The following is a 17,750-nucleotide window of genomic DNA, read 5'->3' on the forward strand; positions in this document are numbered from 1 at the left end:
ACATCTCAGCTTCCCTGACCGCTCCGTGGCACGGACCACTGCCAGCCATTCTCTTTGAAATTTTCCCTTCCTGTATTTTAGTCCTCTCTCCCAGTTGAGAACTATTCTCTTTTAGTCATCTTCAGTCCTCTTTACCTGCCTCTTGGGATACTGGTTTCTAAAAGCTGAGTAAAACTAAAGCAGTGACTTATTAAGTAAAGGCAGACTGACGCCACATTAGGAGAAGCTGTCGGGATGAATATTAAGCAGCAGCTCAAGGATGTTGTCCAAACATTTTGGTTCTTGTGGAACAAGAGTAGTGAACCATGATTTGATCTTCTTGGTGGGCAAAATAAAATAATGCTAGTGAACGCAGAAGTAAGTATCCTTCATCCCCTTTCAAAATACCCAAGGGGTTAATTCAGTATCGAAAGTTTAATGTCTCAAAATGAATAGCTAATTTAGTAAAGTTAATAAATACACTTGGCTTCATACTTGAGTGATGTTGATATTTATTGACATCAATGCAAAACAAGCCAGGACTAAAAGTTGCTATTTGACAGGAACAAATATTAATACGGTTTCCTTCCTGGAGAGGGTATGCACTCAGATCATGAGACCTAAGATTAAAACAAAGACTGGATTGTCAAGAAACAAACAAGGGTTAAATTTTACTTATTAATATAAAAACTGCTAAAGGCAAAAGGAGATGTTTAAAAATACTCTTTATGCTAAGCTCACGTAAGCCAACAAAAAACTAAATCCTAAAATTTTAGGACACAGGATATAGACATGACATGACTATTTAAATTTTTGTACAGACGAAAATTTGTTATATCCTCCACTGTCCTTGTACTACAATTACATGCTTGTTGCATCTACACTACACAAAGTCAACAGTTATCATCAACAATGAATGTAACTAGATCTGAACAAGACTTCACAGTGACTCTGTTCCACTCAAATTAAGAAAATTCAATCCAGGATTTAACAAAACCTTGCTTTTAGAACCAGCTGTCTTTTTTTTTCCCCTCCTCGTGTCATACCTAATTAAGTCCTCACCTGACCTTTCCTGCCTGCAAACTGCAATGCATGTCCTCTCCCTCATCTTTGTCTGACACTTTAAAATTAATTTGTAGGAACTGCATAAAAAATGAAATTGAACTTCCAACCTGAACCTGCGATCAGGTTCCTGCTTTGACGCAAAGAAAAAAAACATACTCCTCTGCAGTGTACCCCACCAGCACAGCGATCCCCTTTCTCTCTCTCTCTACTCCTTTGCCCTGAAGGCACTTCTGGATTGCTTAATACATGCTCTTTGGCTGCCTAGACAGTCAGGACACCTAAGGCCTTTTGGACTTATCACTCCTCTCCTCCTTCTTTTCTATGGCTAATACCACTTTCCTGCTTTTTTTCTATTGCTGAATCTCCAGACTTGGTGCTGTCATCAGGCGGACAGAGTCGATTTCGGCTTCGAGCTCCTGGTTGGTAAAGCTGCATTGCTGGGCGATCCTAAAATAAAATTAAATGTTAATGTTACAACACTGCCACTAAACATTTACAGGGGATCTTCAGAGTCATAAGTTGTGTATTGATATATACCAAAAACAACTCCTACGAGATCAAAAATGTGAGGGCACAGTCCCTGACAGTGCTGATGGTTAATTTGCCTCTTAACTGCCCACTTCCTTTCCCCTATCTCCAAATAAAAGCAACCATTTTGTAAGTATTATTTTCTAAGCCTACGGTACGTTTTCAATAATTTTCTTAACCATTCCAAGATGAACTGAATTAGCTTTTATTTCCTTTACTTCAAAACCTCAGCCATTGCCTCTCTTCCCCATCACTAAATTGACTTTAACATTCACTGCCACATAAGAAAATTTTAGGAGTAAAAGAGTAAATAAAGAGGGGCGCCTGGGTGGCTCAGTCAGTTAAGCGGCTGCCTTCGGCTCAGGTCATGATCCTGGGGTCCTGGGATTGAGCCCCGCGTCCGGCTCCCCGCTCAGCGGAGAGCCTGCTTCTCCCTCTCCCTCTGCCTGCCACTCTGCCTACTTGTGCTCTCTCTCTGTCAAATGAATAAATAAAATCTTAAAAAAAAAAAAAAGTAAATAAAGAATGCAGTCTTAAGTGGCGACCTCCCTGAAATTATGAGCTCAGACCCCATGCAACTTGCCACAAACATGATTATTTCTTAATTCATGTATGGCAACTTAACACCCCAGCCTGAGACTCTCTAGGTGGCATTTTAGATCTCAGATTCCTAAATAAGGTTCAAATTAAAGTCATCACGTACCTCTCAGTTCAAGTAACGTATGTGGTTTATGATAGTATGATCCTGGAAAACTTAGATATATAGGCCCTTTTTAGAATTCAACAAAAAATTACATGAGCCTTCCTTACTCTTTCTCCCTGGTGTATGAAAGTTAGCCTTAAAGCATTATTCTCAACTGAATAATTCCAACAAAATGTTTCACTATTTTTATAAGATAAAATGTTGAAACAGGGAAGATTCCTGCATAGTATTATAGTATTTAAAGAAATGGATGATGGGGCTTCCACTGTGCAAAGATGGGACAATGTAAACCTCAACAAGGACAATAACTGATAATAACAAGTTGGAATACACCAAATATTTCTAAATCCACAAATTATTACAGACAAAACAAAACACTGATTACCTAGAAGTGGCTGGGATACCAACTCATTACTCTGAATGCTGGTACATAAAGGGAAAGGATCAAGTGTTTATCCTGCCTTTCCTATATAAACTGAATTTCAGGCTAAAAATTTTTTATAGTAGATGGATCAGGCTTACAATACCTGAACCTACTGATCAATGGTTTTTTCAACTTTATCACCTTGAGAAATTTTAAATCTATAGAAATGTAAGTTGCAGACATCATGACCCTTCATCCCTAAATATTTCAGCTTGTATATCCGAAAAACAAGGACATCCTGTTCCATAACCACAATACAATTGCTATTGATTGATCAGAACATTACACTAGAAAGACACCCATATGTCCCATGCTTCCTCATATAATGCAACAGGAAGTACACAACACAATCTTTGAAGTATTCTCTTCTTAAGATTTTATTTTTAAGTAATCTCTACACCCAACGTGGGGCTTGAACTCACAACCCTGAGATTAAGAGTCACATGCTCTACTGACTAAGCCAGTCAGGCACCCCTCTATCTATGAAGTATTCTTTTTTTGTTTTTTAAGATTTATTTATTTATTTGAGAGAGAGACAGTGCATGGGGAGGGGCAGAGGGAGAGGGTCAGGGAGAGAAGCAGACTCCACTAAGCGCAGAGCCTGATGTGGGGCCTAAACCCACGACCCTGAGATCATGACCCAAGCTGAAATCAAGAGTCAGACGCTCAACTGACTGAGCCACCCAGGTGCCCCAATCTGTGAAGTATTTTTGCCAGAAATTGAGCCTGAATATATTCAGGCCTGTAGGTGAGGAGCCACCTGTTTTTATGAATAACGTCTGATTAGCCCACAGCCATACTCATTCTTTTACATATTTATGCCTGCTTTCCTACAGAGCTTAGTGGTTCTAATAGAGACCATATGGCCCACAAGGCCTAAAATATTTACTATCTGGCCCTTTACAGAAAAAATCTGACCCCTGCCCTAGGTATAACTACTAGTTTTCAAGGAAACAGAGAAGATAGAGAAACATGTTAAATGGTACCACAGGGATATAATTAGCCCAACCAATTTAGAGCCGATAGCTCCTCAGGACAAACTACAGGTTTCTGTAGCAAATAAATGGCAGGATAACAAAAGGAGGGGGGATTGTTTAGATTAAAAGAGACTTAAGGATACAATACAATTTGTGGACCATGTTTAGAGCCTATAAAGAAGTTATTAGTGAGACAATTGGGAAAAACAACACAGTAGGTAGGACATTAAGGAATTATTATTAGGGTTTTTTGGGGGGGTATGAAAATGCTATTGGGGTTGTATTAAGAAAAAGAATCTGGGGGCACCTGGGTGGCTCAGATGGTTAAGCATCTGCCTTTGGCTCAGGTCATGGTCTCAGGGTCCTGGGATTGAGTCCCACATCAGGGTCCCTGCTCTGCGGGGAGCCTGCTTCTCCCTCTCCATCTGCCTCTCCCCCTGCTTGTGCTCTCTCTCAAATGAATAAATAAAATCTTTTTTTTTTTTTAAAGATTTATTTATTTGAGAGAGAGAGAATGAGAGAGAGCACCAGAGGGAAGAGGGTCAGAAGGAGAAGCAGACCCCCCGCCGAGCAGGGAGCCTGATGTGGGACTCGATCCCAGGACTCCAGGATCATGACCTGAGCCGAAGGCAATCACTTAACCAACTGAGCCACCCAAGCGCCCTCAAATGAATAAATAAAATCTTAAAAAAAAAAAAAAAAAAAAATGTCTCTAATATTGATGTATTTAAAGAAGATGGTATGTCTAGGATTTGCTTAAAAATAATCCAGGGGCACCTGGGTGGCGCAGTCGGTTAAGCATCTGACTCTTGATTTCGGTCCAGGTCCTGATCTACGGGTTGTGAGATCGAGCCCTGCATCAGGCTCTGCACTCAGTGTGGAGTCTACTTGAGATTCTCTCTCCCTCTCCCTTTGCCCCTCCTGCTCGTGCTCACTCTCTCTCTTAAATAAATAAATCTTTAAAAACTCTGTTCTACTTTTGTGTCCGTTTGAAATTTCTACAATGTTAATAAAAGGACCCAACTGAGACTGAAAAAAAGTTGCAGACAGTTCAACTTCCCTTTACAACGTCTGTCATAAACAGTGAGCTAGCCCTTTCCTTTACACTTGCAGGAAAAAAAAAATCCTCATGAAAATAGATATAACGAAAAGCACCACCTTGTTTCTTATGCGATCTCTCTTAACCACTTCCTCTTTCTTTTCAGTTTTTTCTGAGCTGCCTACTGATTCTGTACTTTCAGTCTTCTTTCCTTTATCCCGAACCGCTTCTTTCTCTTTTTTCAATTCTTCTTCCTTTCTTTTAAAAGCCTTCTCCTTCTCGTAGCGCTCCTTCTGCCTGCGGCGCTCCTCTTCCTGCCGCTTCAGCCTCTCCCTCTCCCTTTCCCGCAGGATGCGCTCTTGGTCTCGCTCATAGTCCCGCTCCCGCTCCCTGTAGTCTCTGCCACTCTCCTCTTCAGGCCTGCATGGGAAACAGATCTGAGCTGGCACCCTCAAAGCCCATCTAGTCACACATGCACGAGTGCTCTGATTAGGACTTGGCCACTACAGTGAGGTGGCACTTTTGGAGCCGAGTAAAAAAATACTAGTGTTTCGAAAACCAGTTAAAAAAAAAAAAAAAGTGCACACCAGAAGTCATTCACCCAGATTAAGATGCTAGAATATTTGAAACCTTTCCTCCTCATCCCCCTACCCCTCATAATTCAGGCACAAGTCCAGGACATGGCAGTAAAACTAGCATGTAGAAACATGTTGAAAACAAGTGTACCAAAGAGCCCTGGACTACTGACCTCTTAGGCTTTTCATCTTTAGGTTCGCCATCAGAGCGCTTGGGCAGTGTACAACTCTGCCCACTGGCTCTTTCATCATTCAGATTCTCTTTGTCCAGTTTCTTGGCTTTTTCTCTTTTATCTAATTCTTTTTCATCTCCTTTTTCTGGCTTCTTGAGTAGCTTTAAAGAGAACAAATTTATTATTTTGAAGGGTGGGACATTCTCTTCTGATTCTATAAAGAAAACAATATACTGCTATAGAAGGCCTCTCTGCAGGTACTCTTCAACTTACAGGTGAATGAATAGTGCACAAGAGCAGTGATTGACTAAAAGGATGCTATTAATGTGAAAGTGTTATCCACTCAATGTGGTTTAATCACTTGTGGCAATAGGATCAAGACTCCTTTGGCTTTAGATGGGTCAACCTTTCAGTGAACCAGTGCCCACTTCCAAGTACGCCTTCTGTAGCAAACTAGCTTATCGATACAACTTGATGAGAAAATTGGCCACAAATTTAAAATTCTAGGCAGATTACTGTTGGACCGTTTTCTTGTAGTACTTGGAATGACAAATACCTTTGTCACCAAAAGAGAGATCCATTGCAAGAATAATTTTGCCTTGAGCCTGAGAATAACACACTTATGATGGTACAATGACAGTTTTCATTATTTGATTTAAAAATCCAAATACCTCACAGAACAGTGAAGTTCCATCTCTACTGAGTAGGAACTCTGCTCAATGTCACTATATATATATATACATACATACATATATATGTATATATATACACACACATACATAAATATATATACATATATATATGAAATACATATGTATGACAGAATGGAATTCTAAAATAAACGTGCTTTATAAAGTCCAAATTGCTAACAAAATAGTTTGTCACACCACTGCCACAAACCTCTCTAGAATACCCCCAAGCGTTGGATATTCAGAGAGATTCTTAGGCAAAATAGAAGAATTTCAAGTCTCAGAGTGAAGGCATCATACAAAGTTTCATCTCAGGGTGAAGGCATCACACAAGTCACCAAGCAAAAGGCAAAGCACCACCAGACTTAAGCATGAAGTATTTCAGCACATAGCCACTGCAAATGGCGAGTCCGAACTGGACACTGAGGAGACACCAATGTAAAGTGAGGCAGGTTTCACTGGAAGTGTTCTTATTTTTCTAATGAACATCTTTGTAGAACCCAGGATGTTCATTACTCTATTAAGAACATTAATGAATGTTTCTAGTACGGCCGGCTCTACCTTCTGCCTTGCTGACAGGAATAGCCAGTAAGGTCACTTGTGGCATGGCAGAGAGAGAGATCACTAGAAGAAATTAAGATGGGAACCTCTCCACCCCACTACCAAGCTCCTTATTGCCAATAATGAGCCTGGGAGAGCCTTGGGGGAACAGACCCTGGCCACGTAAAGTGCTTAATTTTGAGGAGGTAAAAGGAGACCCTGCCACCATTTCTGTAAGACTTTTTCTGACCTTCTCTGAAGTACTACATGCTAGTACTTGCCCAGGAGGTTTGTGGGAGCAGAAGCTGCCTAAGCCATGCCCTCAGAAGGGAAGCAGTAAGGCTGGGATTTTTCTACAAGTTTTCCTCTTCCTACCTGCAGTGTGTTAATCAGAATCTGCCACTCACAGATTCCCAGGTAGATGAGAGAAGGTAACGGGGAGAATGGTGTGAGAGGGGAAGCGTGGGATACAGGATATCTATCCCTAATACTCCCACAAGGCAGCCCATTAGGAGAGGCACAGGAAGAGAAAGAGCTATTTAGGCACGGTTATCCTCTAGCTGTATATTGTTGAAGCTTCTGGGTACCCAGCAGAGCATCAGGAAGTCATCTGGGCTTCCTTCTAAAGTAGGAATTTAAAATGGCTCAGATTTTAAGGAGACTCAAGTCAGTCTGAAGGAGTTTTCTACAGGTATCACTACCACCACCACCAAAAGGACTTATTATTAACTAAGACCTGTGTGTGTGACATGATACTAGATGCTCTGTATCATGTACTTGGTCCTTACATTTTTCTGATTCACAGCTTGTAACAGAAACCTGTGTACCTGAAGACAGTGGAAAACAAACAGATGAGGCAACTTCATGTATCAAATATGAAGGAAAAGCTGCATAAAACCCATAATTCATGCCAGCCAGCCCTAAGCCCTTACTTATGAAGAACTGAGAGAATAATAATCCAAACATTGAACATTCTCAATGATAAAAATAACGCAGATATTCACTGAAGAAATATCATGTAAGTTATGTAACCTGTTTAAATTATCTCGAATTTTAAAAAATAATACTATTAGCATTATAGTAAAGATTCCTATTGGTTCCCCCCCCCCCAAAAAGACAACAACAAAACCAAAAAACTATATTTACACCAACACAAGATGCATGCATATTTAAAGAAGTAGATACATGCAATTTTTAGCAACATGCAGCCTATTTAAGGGATTTTCATACCTTAATCTTTGGTTCATCCTTTAATTTGTCCCTTTCTGGAACTCTGTCTATCTTCTTTAGCTTTTCTATATCTTTCCTTTTTCGTTTTTCTTCTTCTTTCCATTTTCTCCTCTCTTCTTCTCTTTGTCTTTTCCTTTCTATTTCTCGCCTCCTTCTTTCTTCTCTTTTTTCTTCTCTCATTCTCTGGAAAGAAACATCAACATAAGCCTTCAAACAAGATAATCATCACCAAAAACTTAATCCCAAAGGTATGGTGGGAACCCACTAAATTGGATCGGCTTTCCTTCCTACTTTCTACAAAAGTGGCATCCTATCTCTTTAACCCCCTCCCCATCCCATTATGAATATGAGAATAAAGACCAGGGCCTGCTAGTATCAGAGTCTCCCACTGTTGCCTTGCTATATTTCCAGAGGCTTTCAGAAAATCAAGGGAGTGTCTCTGGAACAAGCTAAAGACTCTCTGGGTTTGCAGAGTGAATCCTTGGTCCAACAACCAGACTGAAGGAGAGGGCCAGAGAGTAAGGTAAATCTTTAAAGAATAATGGTGGAAAAAGCAGCTATTTCTCCTCTAGGATCCCAATGCTCGTATGTTTAGAGACTATGAACCAATGAAATAAAAGTACTGAGAGAACTATAAAAACAAAAGGTTTACCTGCTTGTTTTTCAGGAAGCTCAAAAGTGGGGTTGTCTTTTTAGCTACATAAATGTAAACAGATTATTAATAATACTTATCAACCCCTAGAAAGGATTCCATTTTCTGACATTCCCTGCCAACCACCCAAGGTGGGAAAAGTATACCCCTTAAAACAGTTCACAAGTACGTTATCAGAAAGAAGTTTCACAATATTCTACTTCAATTCTGAAGGTTTAAAATACTTTTTAAAAAGTGAATTCAAATTAAAACAATTTCTTAAAAGAGTAATTCCCAGTGTTGGTGAGAATTAAGTGCAAAGGACATTCTCTTGTTTTACAGATGGGAATATAAATTTGTTCAACTGGGAAGAAATTGGAGGAAGGAGCTAAAAATATCTAATCTTTCTGACCCTACAATTCCACTTCTGGGAATTTATTCTAAGGAAATCATCAGAGACGGGCTTATACTCTGCATCTATTAATAAAAACCATTTTAGGGGTACCTGGGTGGCTCAGTTGGTTAAGCGTCTGCCTTTGGCTCAGGTCATGATCTCAGGGTCCTCAGATTGGACCCCATGGGCCCCCTGCTCATTGAGGAGTCTGCTTCTCCCTCCCTCCCTCCGCCCCCCCCCGCTCGTGCTCTCTTTTGCACTCTCAAATAAATGAATAAAATATTTAAAAAGTTTTAGAATATGTAATTTTTAATATCCTGAATAATGCTATCTAGTCTTGTAATTAGTTTTTTTTTTTAATGTTTTGGGGTTTTTTTTTTGTTTTTAGAGAGAGTGAGAGTGGGGAGGGGGAGGGGGAGGGGAGAGAATCTTAAGCAGGCTCCATGTTCAGTGTGGAGCCCGGCACAGGGCTTGATCTCATGACCCTGAGGATCATGACCTGAGCCTAAAACAAGAGTCGGGATGCTTAATTGACTGAGCCACCCAGGCACCCCGCCTTATAGTTAGCTTTTTGAAAGCATACTTCCTTTGGATAAATTCCTAGGAGTGGAAATCTTGGGTCAGGGGCTTTGCTTATGTTTAGAGCTGATAGAGGAGTGACCATTTATTACTAGAAGAGTGACAATTTACTACTAGAACATCCAAACTAGACTTTCTCAAGAAGTTTTCAATTTTGCAGTAACTAATTGCACCTTTTGATATTTTCAAATTTTTTTCAGGAATGTGAGCTGCTTGTTACTAGAAAATACCAGTTGATCTTCAAAGGCTTACCAACATCTAAAGGTCCCATGAGTCTTTAGACTTTTTCTACTTATATTTATGTGGCATTAAAACAGGTCACAGAGAATTTTTCCCATCTTATCAATGCATTTACATAAGCCTGTGAGGGCGGTACTATATGCATTTTACAGCAAAAGAAACAGAGTCTCAGAGAAGTAAATGCCTTCCCCATGGTCACACAGCTAGCAAGTGCCAGAAGTGGGAGTCAGACAAGTCTTCTGAGGAAAAAGCCATTGTCCTTAATTCCTGTTGCCCACTTACCTATTAATTCTCTATTTTTCGCTTCTATTTCCTCTAGCAGTGTCTCTGGAGTAGATGTCATTTTCTCATTATCTGCAGCATAACTTTCCAAAAATTTTCTATATTCTGGATCTAAATCATTGTTTAAGTAAACAGAAAATATAGACTTTAAAAAAACTTTCTACATCATGGAAGATTAAAAATAAACCTAAACACACCCACTAGACTATTTAGGGCTTTATCAGTCCCTTACTCTCAGAACTCCTATTCCCTATACGCACTAAGGGAGTCTGGTATAACACGGACTCAGGGATAATCAGACACCACAGGAATGTTTAGTAGTTTGCCTTAAAAGTCACTACTCTAACTAACCCAAAGTCACACTTATGTGAGAACTGAAAGTTATAGTTATGGGACCTTCACAGTATTATAGATAGCATGTAAGCAATTCCTGTATGGATATACCTCACTTTAAGTAAACCCAACGTCTGAAAATCAGGAGTTCCAGAAAGATAAACTGAGGTCCTAGATGTTGCACTGGAGCTTATGGTAATTCCTGGAGTTGTTTTTTAGATGCATCTGACATCAGAAAGGGTAACACATCTGAGTCATTCCATTGCTTGTACTTGTGGAGTTTCTACGCACTGTGGAGCATGTCACTGATCTAGTCTCCCAGATCTGAATTTTGATATAATCAGTAAGTACCTGTGTGGTGAATCTTTTCCATGTTTTCTTTACAAAATACCCACTATAATAAATAATGGAAATCAAACTAGATGATTCCAAAATGTCAACCAGATATAAAATATTAGGTAAGTCTTATCCAACATAACATTACAGAGCTCAAAATCTGGATCCAGTTTACCCTACATGGCAATTAGTCTAGTTTTTCAGTTCCTCTATTCCAGTTCAATGTAATTACTATGTGTGCAGTTAGCCGCATATTCAAAGCCTAAAAAAAAAAATAGGCCACTTCAGCTACTTTATATTGTTACTTGAGTTACTTGAGTACAGAAATTTTTCCATCCCATCTCTCAATGATAAACCTCCCCTCTTCATAAAAATGTAAACTAAAAAAATCATCATAAAATAGTATGAGACCTTAAGGAGTTGTGGTACTACTTTGATACATCTCATTTTTCCCCACTGTCTTCTAATCAACAAACCAAAGGTAATTTACTGCTCAACAGTCAACAATACATTGCTTGATGCTGGAGGAATGAAATGGCAGTAGCCAGAAGAGTGGGAATTCTACAGGAAACCCACTTCCATTCTAACAATTAAACAAAGCTTTCATCAGTGAATTACATCTCTCGTGAACCTTATTCTGTATGTTTTCCTATTAGAAGACTGGAATCCAATTAAATCCCACAAAGATAATATTTTTTAAAAACCCATGGCAATAGCATTACATAACTAGAGCTATACTGTACCATCATCGATAGTCCCAACTTTGGTATCTCTTTTCTTAGTCTTCTTTTTTGCAGCTTTTTGAAAAGGTGCAAATTCTACTATAGCAGGATATTCCTGACCTGTTTAGAAAAAATACCACACTTGCTATAACATAAAAAAGTCAAAAAGTGGATACTAGAGTCAACCCACCACTCTCTAGCCCTCCTTTGATGGGAGTCATGTGAACAGGGCCTCAATGGGCATAAATCACATGGGCACAAATCACATGGGCACAACTAAAATCAATGTGTTACCAAAGGAGCCCCAAATTCACATAATGAAAAGATATGGCAGGGAAGTAAAATATTCATTTAAATTCAACTTGAGTGTGATATTTTGATTTGTGGGGGAAAAAAACCTACAAATCCATTTTCATTTAAAAAATACATCATAAATCTCTAGACTAGGCAAATCTATAGAAATACAAAGAAGATCAGTGATTGCCTAGAGCTGGGGCACAGTTGGGGGAGAGTGGGGAATGACAGCTAATGAATATGGGGTTTCTTTGGAGTGCTAAATGTATTCTAAAATTAGATTGTGGTGATAGCTGCACAACTCTATGAATATACTAAAAACCACTTTAAAAGGGTGAATTCTATGGCATGTGAATTATATCTCAATAAAGCTGTTTTTACACCAGGAGACACCAAAAGCACAGGCAGTAAAAGTGAAAAATAGATAAACTGAACTACATCAAAATTAAGAACTTCTGTGCATCTAAGGACAAAACTTGAGTAAAAAGGCAACCTACAGAATGGAAGAAAATATTTGCAAATCATTTATCTGATTAAGGATCAATATACAGAATATATAAAGAACTCCTACAACTCAGTAACAAAAAAACCCAATTAAAAAATGTTCAAAGGACTTGAATAGACATTTCTACAAAGATGATATACAAATGGCCAACACGCATATGAAAAGATTAAAATATTACCTCACTAATCATTAGGGAAATGCAAATCAAAACCACAATGAGGTATCACCTCACACCCATTAGAATGGTAGCTATTAAAGGAAAAAAAACAGAGAATAACAAGTGTTGGCAAGGACATGGAGAAATCAGAACCCTTGTGCATTACTGGTAGGAATGTAAAATGGTGCAGCTGCTTGGAAAACAATATGGTGGTTCCTCAAGAAATTAAAAATAGAATTACCATATGACCCAGCAATTCCATCTTTGGGTATATATTCAAAAGAAGTGAAAGCAGAGACTTGAAGAACAGATATTTGTACACCCACATTCATAGGAGCATTATTTACAATAGCCAAAAGGTGGAAGCAATTCAGATGTCCCTCAACAGATAAATGGATAAACAAAATGTAGTGTGTGTATATACATACAATGGAGTATTACTCTGGCTTAAAAAGGAATTTCTGACACACCTACAACATGGATCAACCTTGAGGACATTATGCTAAATAAATAAGCCAATCTCAGAAAGTCAAATACATATGAGGTACCTAGAATGGTCAACTTTATACAGAATGATGGTTCATAGAGACAGAATGGTAGTTGCCAGGGGCTGGGTGGAGGGAGAAATGGGGATATGGGGATTTACTGGGTAAATTTAATTTAATGGGTAGAGAGTTTCAGTCTTGCAAGATAAACAAGTTCTAGAGATTGGTTGCACAACAGTGTGAATGTACTCAACACTACTGAACTATACACTTAAAATGGTTAAGATGGTAAATTTTATTTATGTGTATTTTACCACATTTAAAAATGTAAACAGAAAAAAGGAATCAGGTAATAATATATGCAATAACACAGATGAATCTTGAAAACATGCTAAGTAAAAGCATATTATATGACTCGTCCAGAAGAGGGAGAAGGGGAGATGATTGCTAACGGTTATAGGATTCTTTTTGGAATAATGAAAACATTCTGGAATCACATAGTGGTGATGGTTGTACAACTTTGTGAATATACTAAAATCCACTGAATTTTATGGTATGTGAGTTATATCTCAATACAAAAAACCAAGTGACTGCTGGAAAAAGAAAATACACCAGATCCCTGCTATAGAATAATGTCATAAAGGGTATAAAATACTATCATTGGCATGTAGACGTAAGCCAGAATAGAATAAGCAGAAATGACCAGAAGGCATCGCAAAGCGGTCAGGGAGGAAACATGATTTTGGAAATCCTAGTGAATACAGAATCAGATTAACTTATTAACTGATCTATTTGAGAAGGAATAGATAAACCAGACTGAAGCAGAAGGAACTGTGGAAGAGAGGCTGAAAAAAACAAAAACAAAAAACCAGAAGTGAGGCGAGGCTCTGAAGGACTCTGACTACCAGGCTAAGGAATTTGGACTTTTTCCCCCTGCCACTGCTATCTTAAATCACTATTTTCAAAAACATTAATTTCATGGCAATATGCGAGTTATACAAAAATGAAAAAAGAAAAGGAAAATTCTGTAAATTTAGAGACAATGGTTGTCTAAGCATTAGGAGGGAAGGACACAGTGTGAAAGTATAAATAGATGAGCGAGATATTTAAAAACAATAAATTGACAAGATTCATCACGTGTTTAAATATAAGGGATAAGAAAGATCAGAAAACGTTAAAACACAACTCAGATTTCCAGGAACACATTGCTATCTACTGGAATAAAGTTGGAGTGGAGAAGTAACTGCTTTTGGTGGGGGGAGGGGGGCGGAGACTAATAAAAGCTGGTCAAACCCGGTGGCAATTCTTCAACTTTTACTGGCATATTCCCTGACAAAGATTTCATTTTTACCAAATTTGAAGTAATACTGAGAAACAGCCCAACAAAAAGACACGTCATTTACCTATGATCACAAAGCCAAAAGAAAAGTGGTAAATGGCAGCTTGGACATTCTCTGGCTAAATGTTGCAAGGGGCAGATAATAAATAAAAAGAGAGTTAATGCTGAAGTTTTTCTTCTCTATAGACTCCTGGATACAAAATGGGAGATCATCAAGTTCGATGTTTTAAGTACAAATACAAATTAGAAAGCTGAACAGTATTCCAACTGGGAATTACCGGCTTAAAGGATTTACATTAAAATAAATAAATCAATGTTGGTCCTTGAAGCAAGATGACAAGTAAATATTTAAAATGTGTCATACATGTTCAAAGAGTCATTTATCAGTATTACTGCTACAACTAGTAAATAGTCAAAACAACAGATCATCTAATCCAGGGCAAAAAAATTTGCCACAGGAAGAGAAAACAGTGGCAATTTCATTCAGCTGATCAAACTACAGAAGTAACAGGTTAATAAAAATACCCAAGGGCTGTGAAAAGTCACACATCTGTTTATAAGACTACAGTAAGCTCAGCAAATGTGTAAAACTCTTTATCACCCAGAATTTTAGAAAAGCTACGAAGGCATTGAGAAAACACTGTGATACACACATTGTCTTAAACATACAAATGACAAAGAAACTCCCCTTCAGTTATAAGGACTCACCTTTATTGTCAAGGAATACATAACCATCAAAGCGATCCCTGAACAAAATAATGTCCTCTTGGTTTTTAAAGTTGATGTATGCTCTGGCATACATATGAGGATACAGACTGCAGAGAGGAAAGCAATTATGTAAATGTGCTTGCAGGTGTCTGGCTGAATTACAAGTATGCATATATTAAAGAGACAGGTTCAAAAATCAAATGGAAAACAGTAGGATAAAAAGAATGGAAGAAAATTTTTCATTTACCCCCGCCCTCTTTTATTTATTCATTTTACCTAGTATCATTAGAAAAAAACTCAAAATAATCATGCTCCGGCATAGGCTGAAGATGTTCCTGAAGCTGCTCCTTGGTCAAAGTGGGAGGTAATCTCCGAATTACCACCTTAAGAAATGAATAAGGAAAATAAAATTAGAACAAATCAATTTTCTGTCATACCGGAAAGAATCACTGTCTCTGAAAATAGATGGTGTTTAAAAGATGAGCTCACTTATATAAACCCAGGAGAATATTATTCTAATGCTCAGAATTAGTCAAACGAAATAATTTTTTTAATAAACTCTTAGAAATGAGAACTGCATGGAGCAAGGAAAATCTTAGGTTCTGTTAAACGGAAGCCCCGCAGTTCACTTGGTTTTCGCATCATTTTCTAGTACCCATTTTTCAATAGATATATTAGCAAGAAATTAGTAGGCTAACGCTGGTCTTTCTAGGTGCCACGAACATTTGACTTATTATCGCCCTACCACATACGACACATCCTAACACAAAATCCTCATTCAGCGTGAAGAATTCAAAACTCCACGGAATACTAAAAGTTCCCTCGTTGCTCCCCAAATAGGATGAAACTGACCCGGCCCCCCGACCATTAATCCCCCCACTCTCGCTCAACTCGCCTCCATTAATACTCTTTATCAGAAACTACTCCCACCCCTGCTGGCCCCTTCACTATTTAGTAATTCCCCCCAATTAACCTTTTAATTCCTCATTCTCTTTACTATCGCTCCCCCTCCCACTATCATCTCTCAGCTCTGACCTAAACCTTCTCGTCTGGGAATCCCCTCCTTTTCCCTCACTCGCACCCCGGGGCTTGGCCGAAAGGGGCTCTCCCCACCCCCCCCATCTCGGACGAATGGACGAAGAGAAGGTGACGCGATTTTCACTCAGGTGAAGAAACAGAAGCGCAGACTGGGAGAGGAAGAGGGCAGCCCCATTCCCAACCATCCTCGCGGGTGGCGGACCCGTCCCGCCCTCTCCCGGGCCAACAGCCGGCCAGGCACCTTGCTCAGCGCCTCTTTCTTCTCCTTATTTCGATCCTGCTTATCTTCCCCTTTGGTGCTGTCCCCCGAAGCCCCACCGCCGCTGCCTGTGGCCCCCGGGGGAGTCAACAGGGTTACTCGCTTCTCTTTAGGCCTATGCTCCTTCTCCTCCTTCATGGCCACCGCTTCGCTCCTCACAGCGGCTGCCGGGCCTAAACGCCGCTACGCCGGGCACCTACGACGCCCGGCCCACTCCCGTCGAGCTCCGCCCCCAACAAACGCCCCTAGTGATAAGCCAGGCCCCACGTTCCATTGGGCCCCTCCAGGATCTCGCGAGACTTCAGGGCGCCAGGCTTCCTTTGATGGAAAGGTTTTAGCACCTGGTCTTAACTTCCCGCCTATCGAATCCCCGCACCGCCCAATCCCCTCGCGGCCCATACTCCCTCGGGGCCGCTCTTCTCGCGTCATTAACAACTCCGCCATCTTGGCTAGAACGACTCTTTCGCGGACTACAAATCCCGGCATACAAAGTAGTTAGCCGCTTTTGGCCGGGCTTTTTGGAGCCTTAGCTCAGTGTCTCTATTTGTAAGTAAATGGAATCTTTACCATTGGAAGTTTAGTGTTGGGGACGCTTGGGTGGCTCAGTTAAGCGTCTGCCTTCAGCTCTGGTCATGATCCTAGTCCCCCATCGGGCTCCTTGCTCGACGGGAAGCCTGCTGCTCCCCCTGCTTGTGCTCACTTGCTTTCTCTCTCTCTGAAAAATAAATAAGTAAAATGATAAATAAAATAAAATAAAGTTTGGTGATTTTCAGATCAAAAGATAGGTTTTGCAAAAAAAAAAAAAAGAAAGCTAGGTTCTGCAGGCTTCGTTTTCCTCAGGTAACCCGATGTTATCCAAAGTTTACCTCGCTGGAGGAAAGACCTGTGGTTTTTTTTTTCATTCTTTTTAGATTTGTATTTTCTATTATCGACTCTAAATGTACTTTCAGAAAATTTGGAATTTCTTTTCCTTCCATTGATTAGGATTCACAGATACTTAATTAACACTCACCATTCACTGATATTTAAAGGAGTAATATGACCAAAATATATGAGATTTGTTTTCCTTATCCTTTTTTAAGTAAAAGGATTCTATCATGGTACTCACGCCTCACGGGGAGGAGAAAATAAAATATAACCCAACTTGCTTTAGATGGGTTTACCCTTTCTCCCGCTTTGAAAAAGGCTAATCATTCTTTTTTTTTTTTTAAAGGTTTTATTTATTTGAGAGAGAGAATGAGATAGAGAGATAACATGAGAAGGGGGAGGGTCAGAGGGAGAAGCAGACTCCACGCCGAGCAGGGAGCCCAATGCGGGGCTCCATCCCGGGACTCCAGGATCATGACCTGAGCCGAAGGCAGTCGCTTAACCAGCTGAGCCACCCAGGGGCCCCTGATTATTCATTTTTTAGAATAGCCCCAAACTGGAAACAATTCAAATGTCTCAGCTGGTGAATGGATAAACAAAATGTGATACATCCATAGAATGAAATAATACTCAGCAATAAAAATGAACTGATACATCTA

The 17,750-nt window shown here is 39.6% G+C and overlaps 1 protein-coding gene across 3 annotated transcripts; it reads right to left on the reverse strand.

Annotated features, from left to right (window-relative positions):
- Window positions 1–467: 467 nt before the first annotated feature.
- UPF3B (UPF3B regulator of nonsense mediated mRNA decay) lies at window positions 468–16,447 on the reverse strand. 3 transcript variants are annotated; one of them, XM_035007919.1, is made up of 11 exons: window positions 16,207–16,447; window positions 15,204–15,310; window positions 14,928–15,034; window positions 11,461–11,559; window positions 10,049–10,159; window positions 8,575–8,618; window positions 7,923–8,105; window positions 7,481–7,519; window positions 5,464–5,624; window positions 4,835–5,135; window positions 468–1,491 (listed from the first exon to the last, which is right to left on the reverse strand). In XM_035007919.1, exons 1-11 carry the CDS (start codon window positions 16,360–16,362, stop codon window positions 1,342–1,344), a joined length of 1,458 nt encoding a protein of 485 aa, XP_034863810.1. In that variant the 5' UTR covers window positions 16,363–16,447; the 3' UTR covers window positions 468–1,341. The 3 variants fall into 3 exon arrangements, with proteins under 3 accessions (XP_034863810.1, XP_034863820.1, XP_034863830.1); XM_035007929.1 differs by lacking the exon at window positions 7,481–7,519; XM_035007939.1 differs by lacking the exons at window positions 7,481–7,519; window positions 11,461–11,559.
- Window positions 16,448–17,750: the final 1,303 nt, after the last annotated feature.

Source organism: Mirounga leonina, unplaced genomic scaffold, assembly GCF_011800145.1.
Source record: "Mirounga leonina isolate KUSES-001 unplaced genomic scaffold, KU_Mleo_1.0 Mir_101664, whole genome shotgun sequence".
In the NCBI taxonomy this organism is placed as follows: domain Eukaryota; kingdom Metazoa; phylum Chordata; class Mammalia; order Carnivora; family Phocidae; genus Mirounga; species Mirounga leonina.

What these genes read in the sequence shown, in the direction of transcription:
- UPF3B (XM_035007919.1), bottom strand. Translation starts at nt 16,362, where the DNA reads ATGAAGGAGGAGAAGGAGCATAGGCCTAAAGAGAAGCGAGTAACCCTG. An exon ending in AGAAAGAGGCGCTGAGCAAG is followed by an intron (nt 15,311 to 16,206) that starts GTGCCTGGCCGG and finishes TCATTTCTTAAG; the next exon opens with GTGGTAATTCGGAGATTACC. An exon ending in GAGATCGCATAAGAAACAAG is followed by an intron (nt 1,492 to 4,834) that starts GTGGTGCTTTTC and finishes ATTTTATTTTAG; the next exon opens with GATCGCCCAGCAATGCAGCT.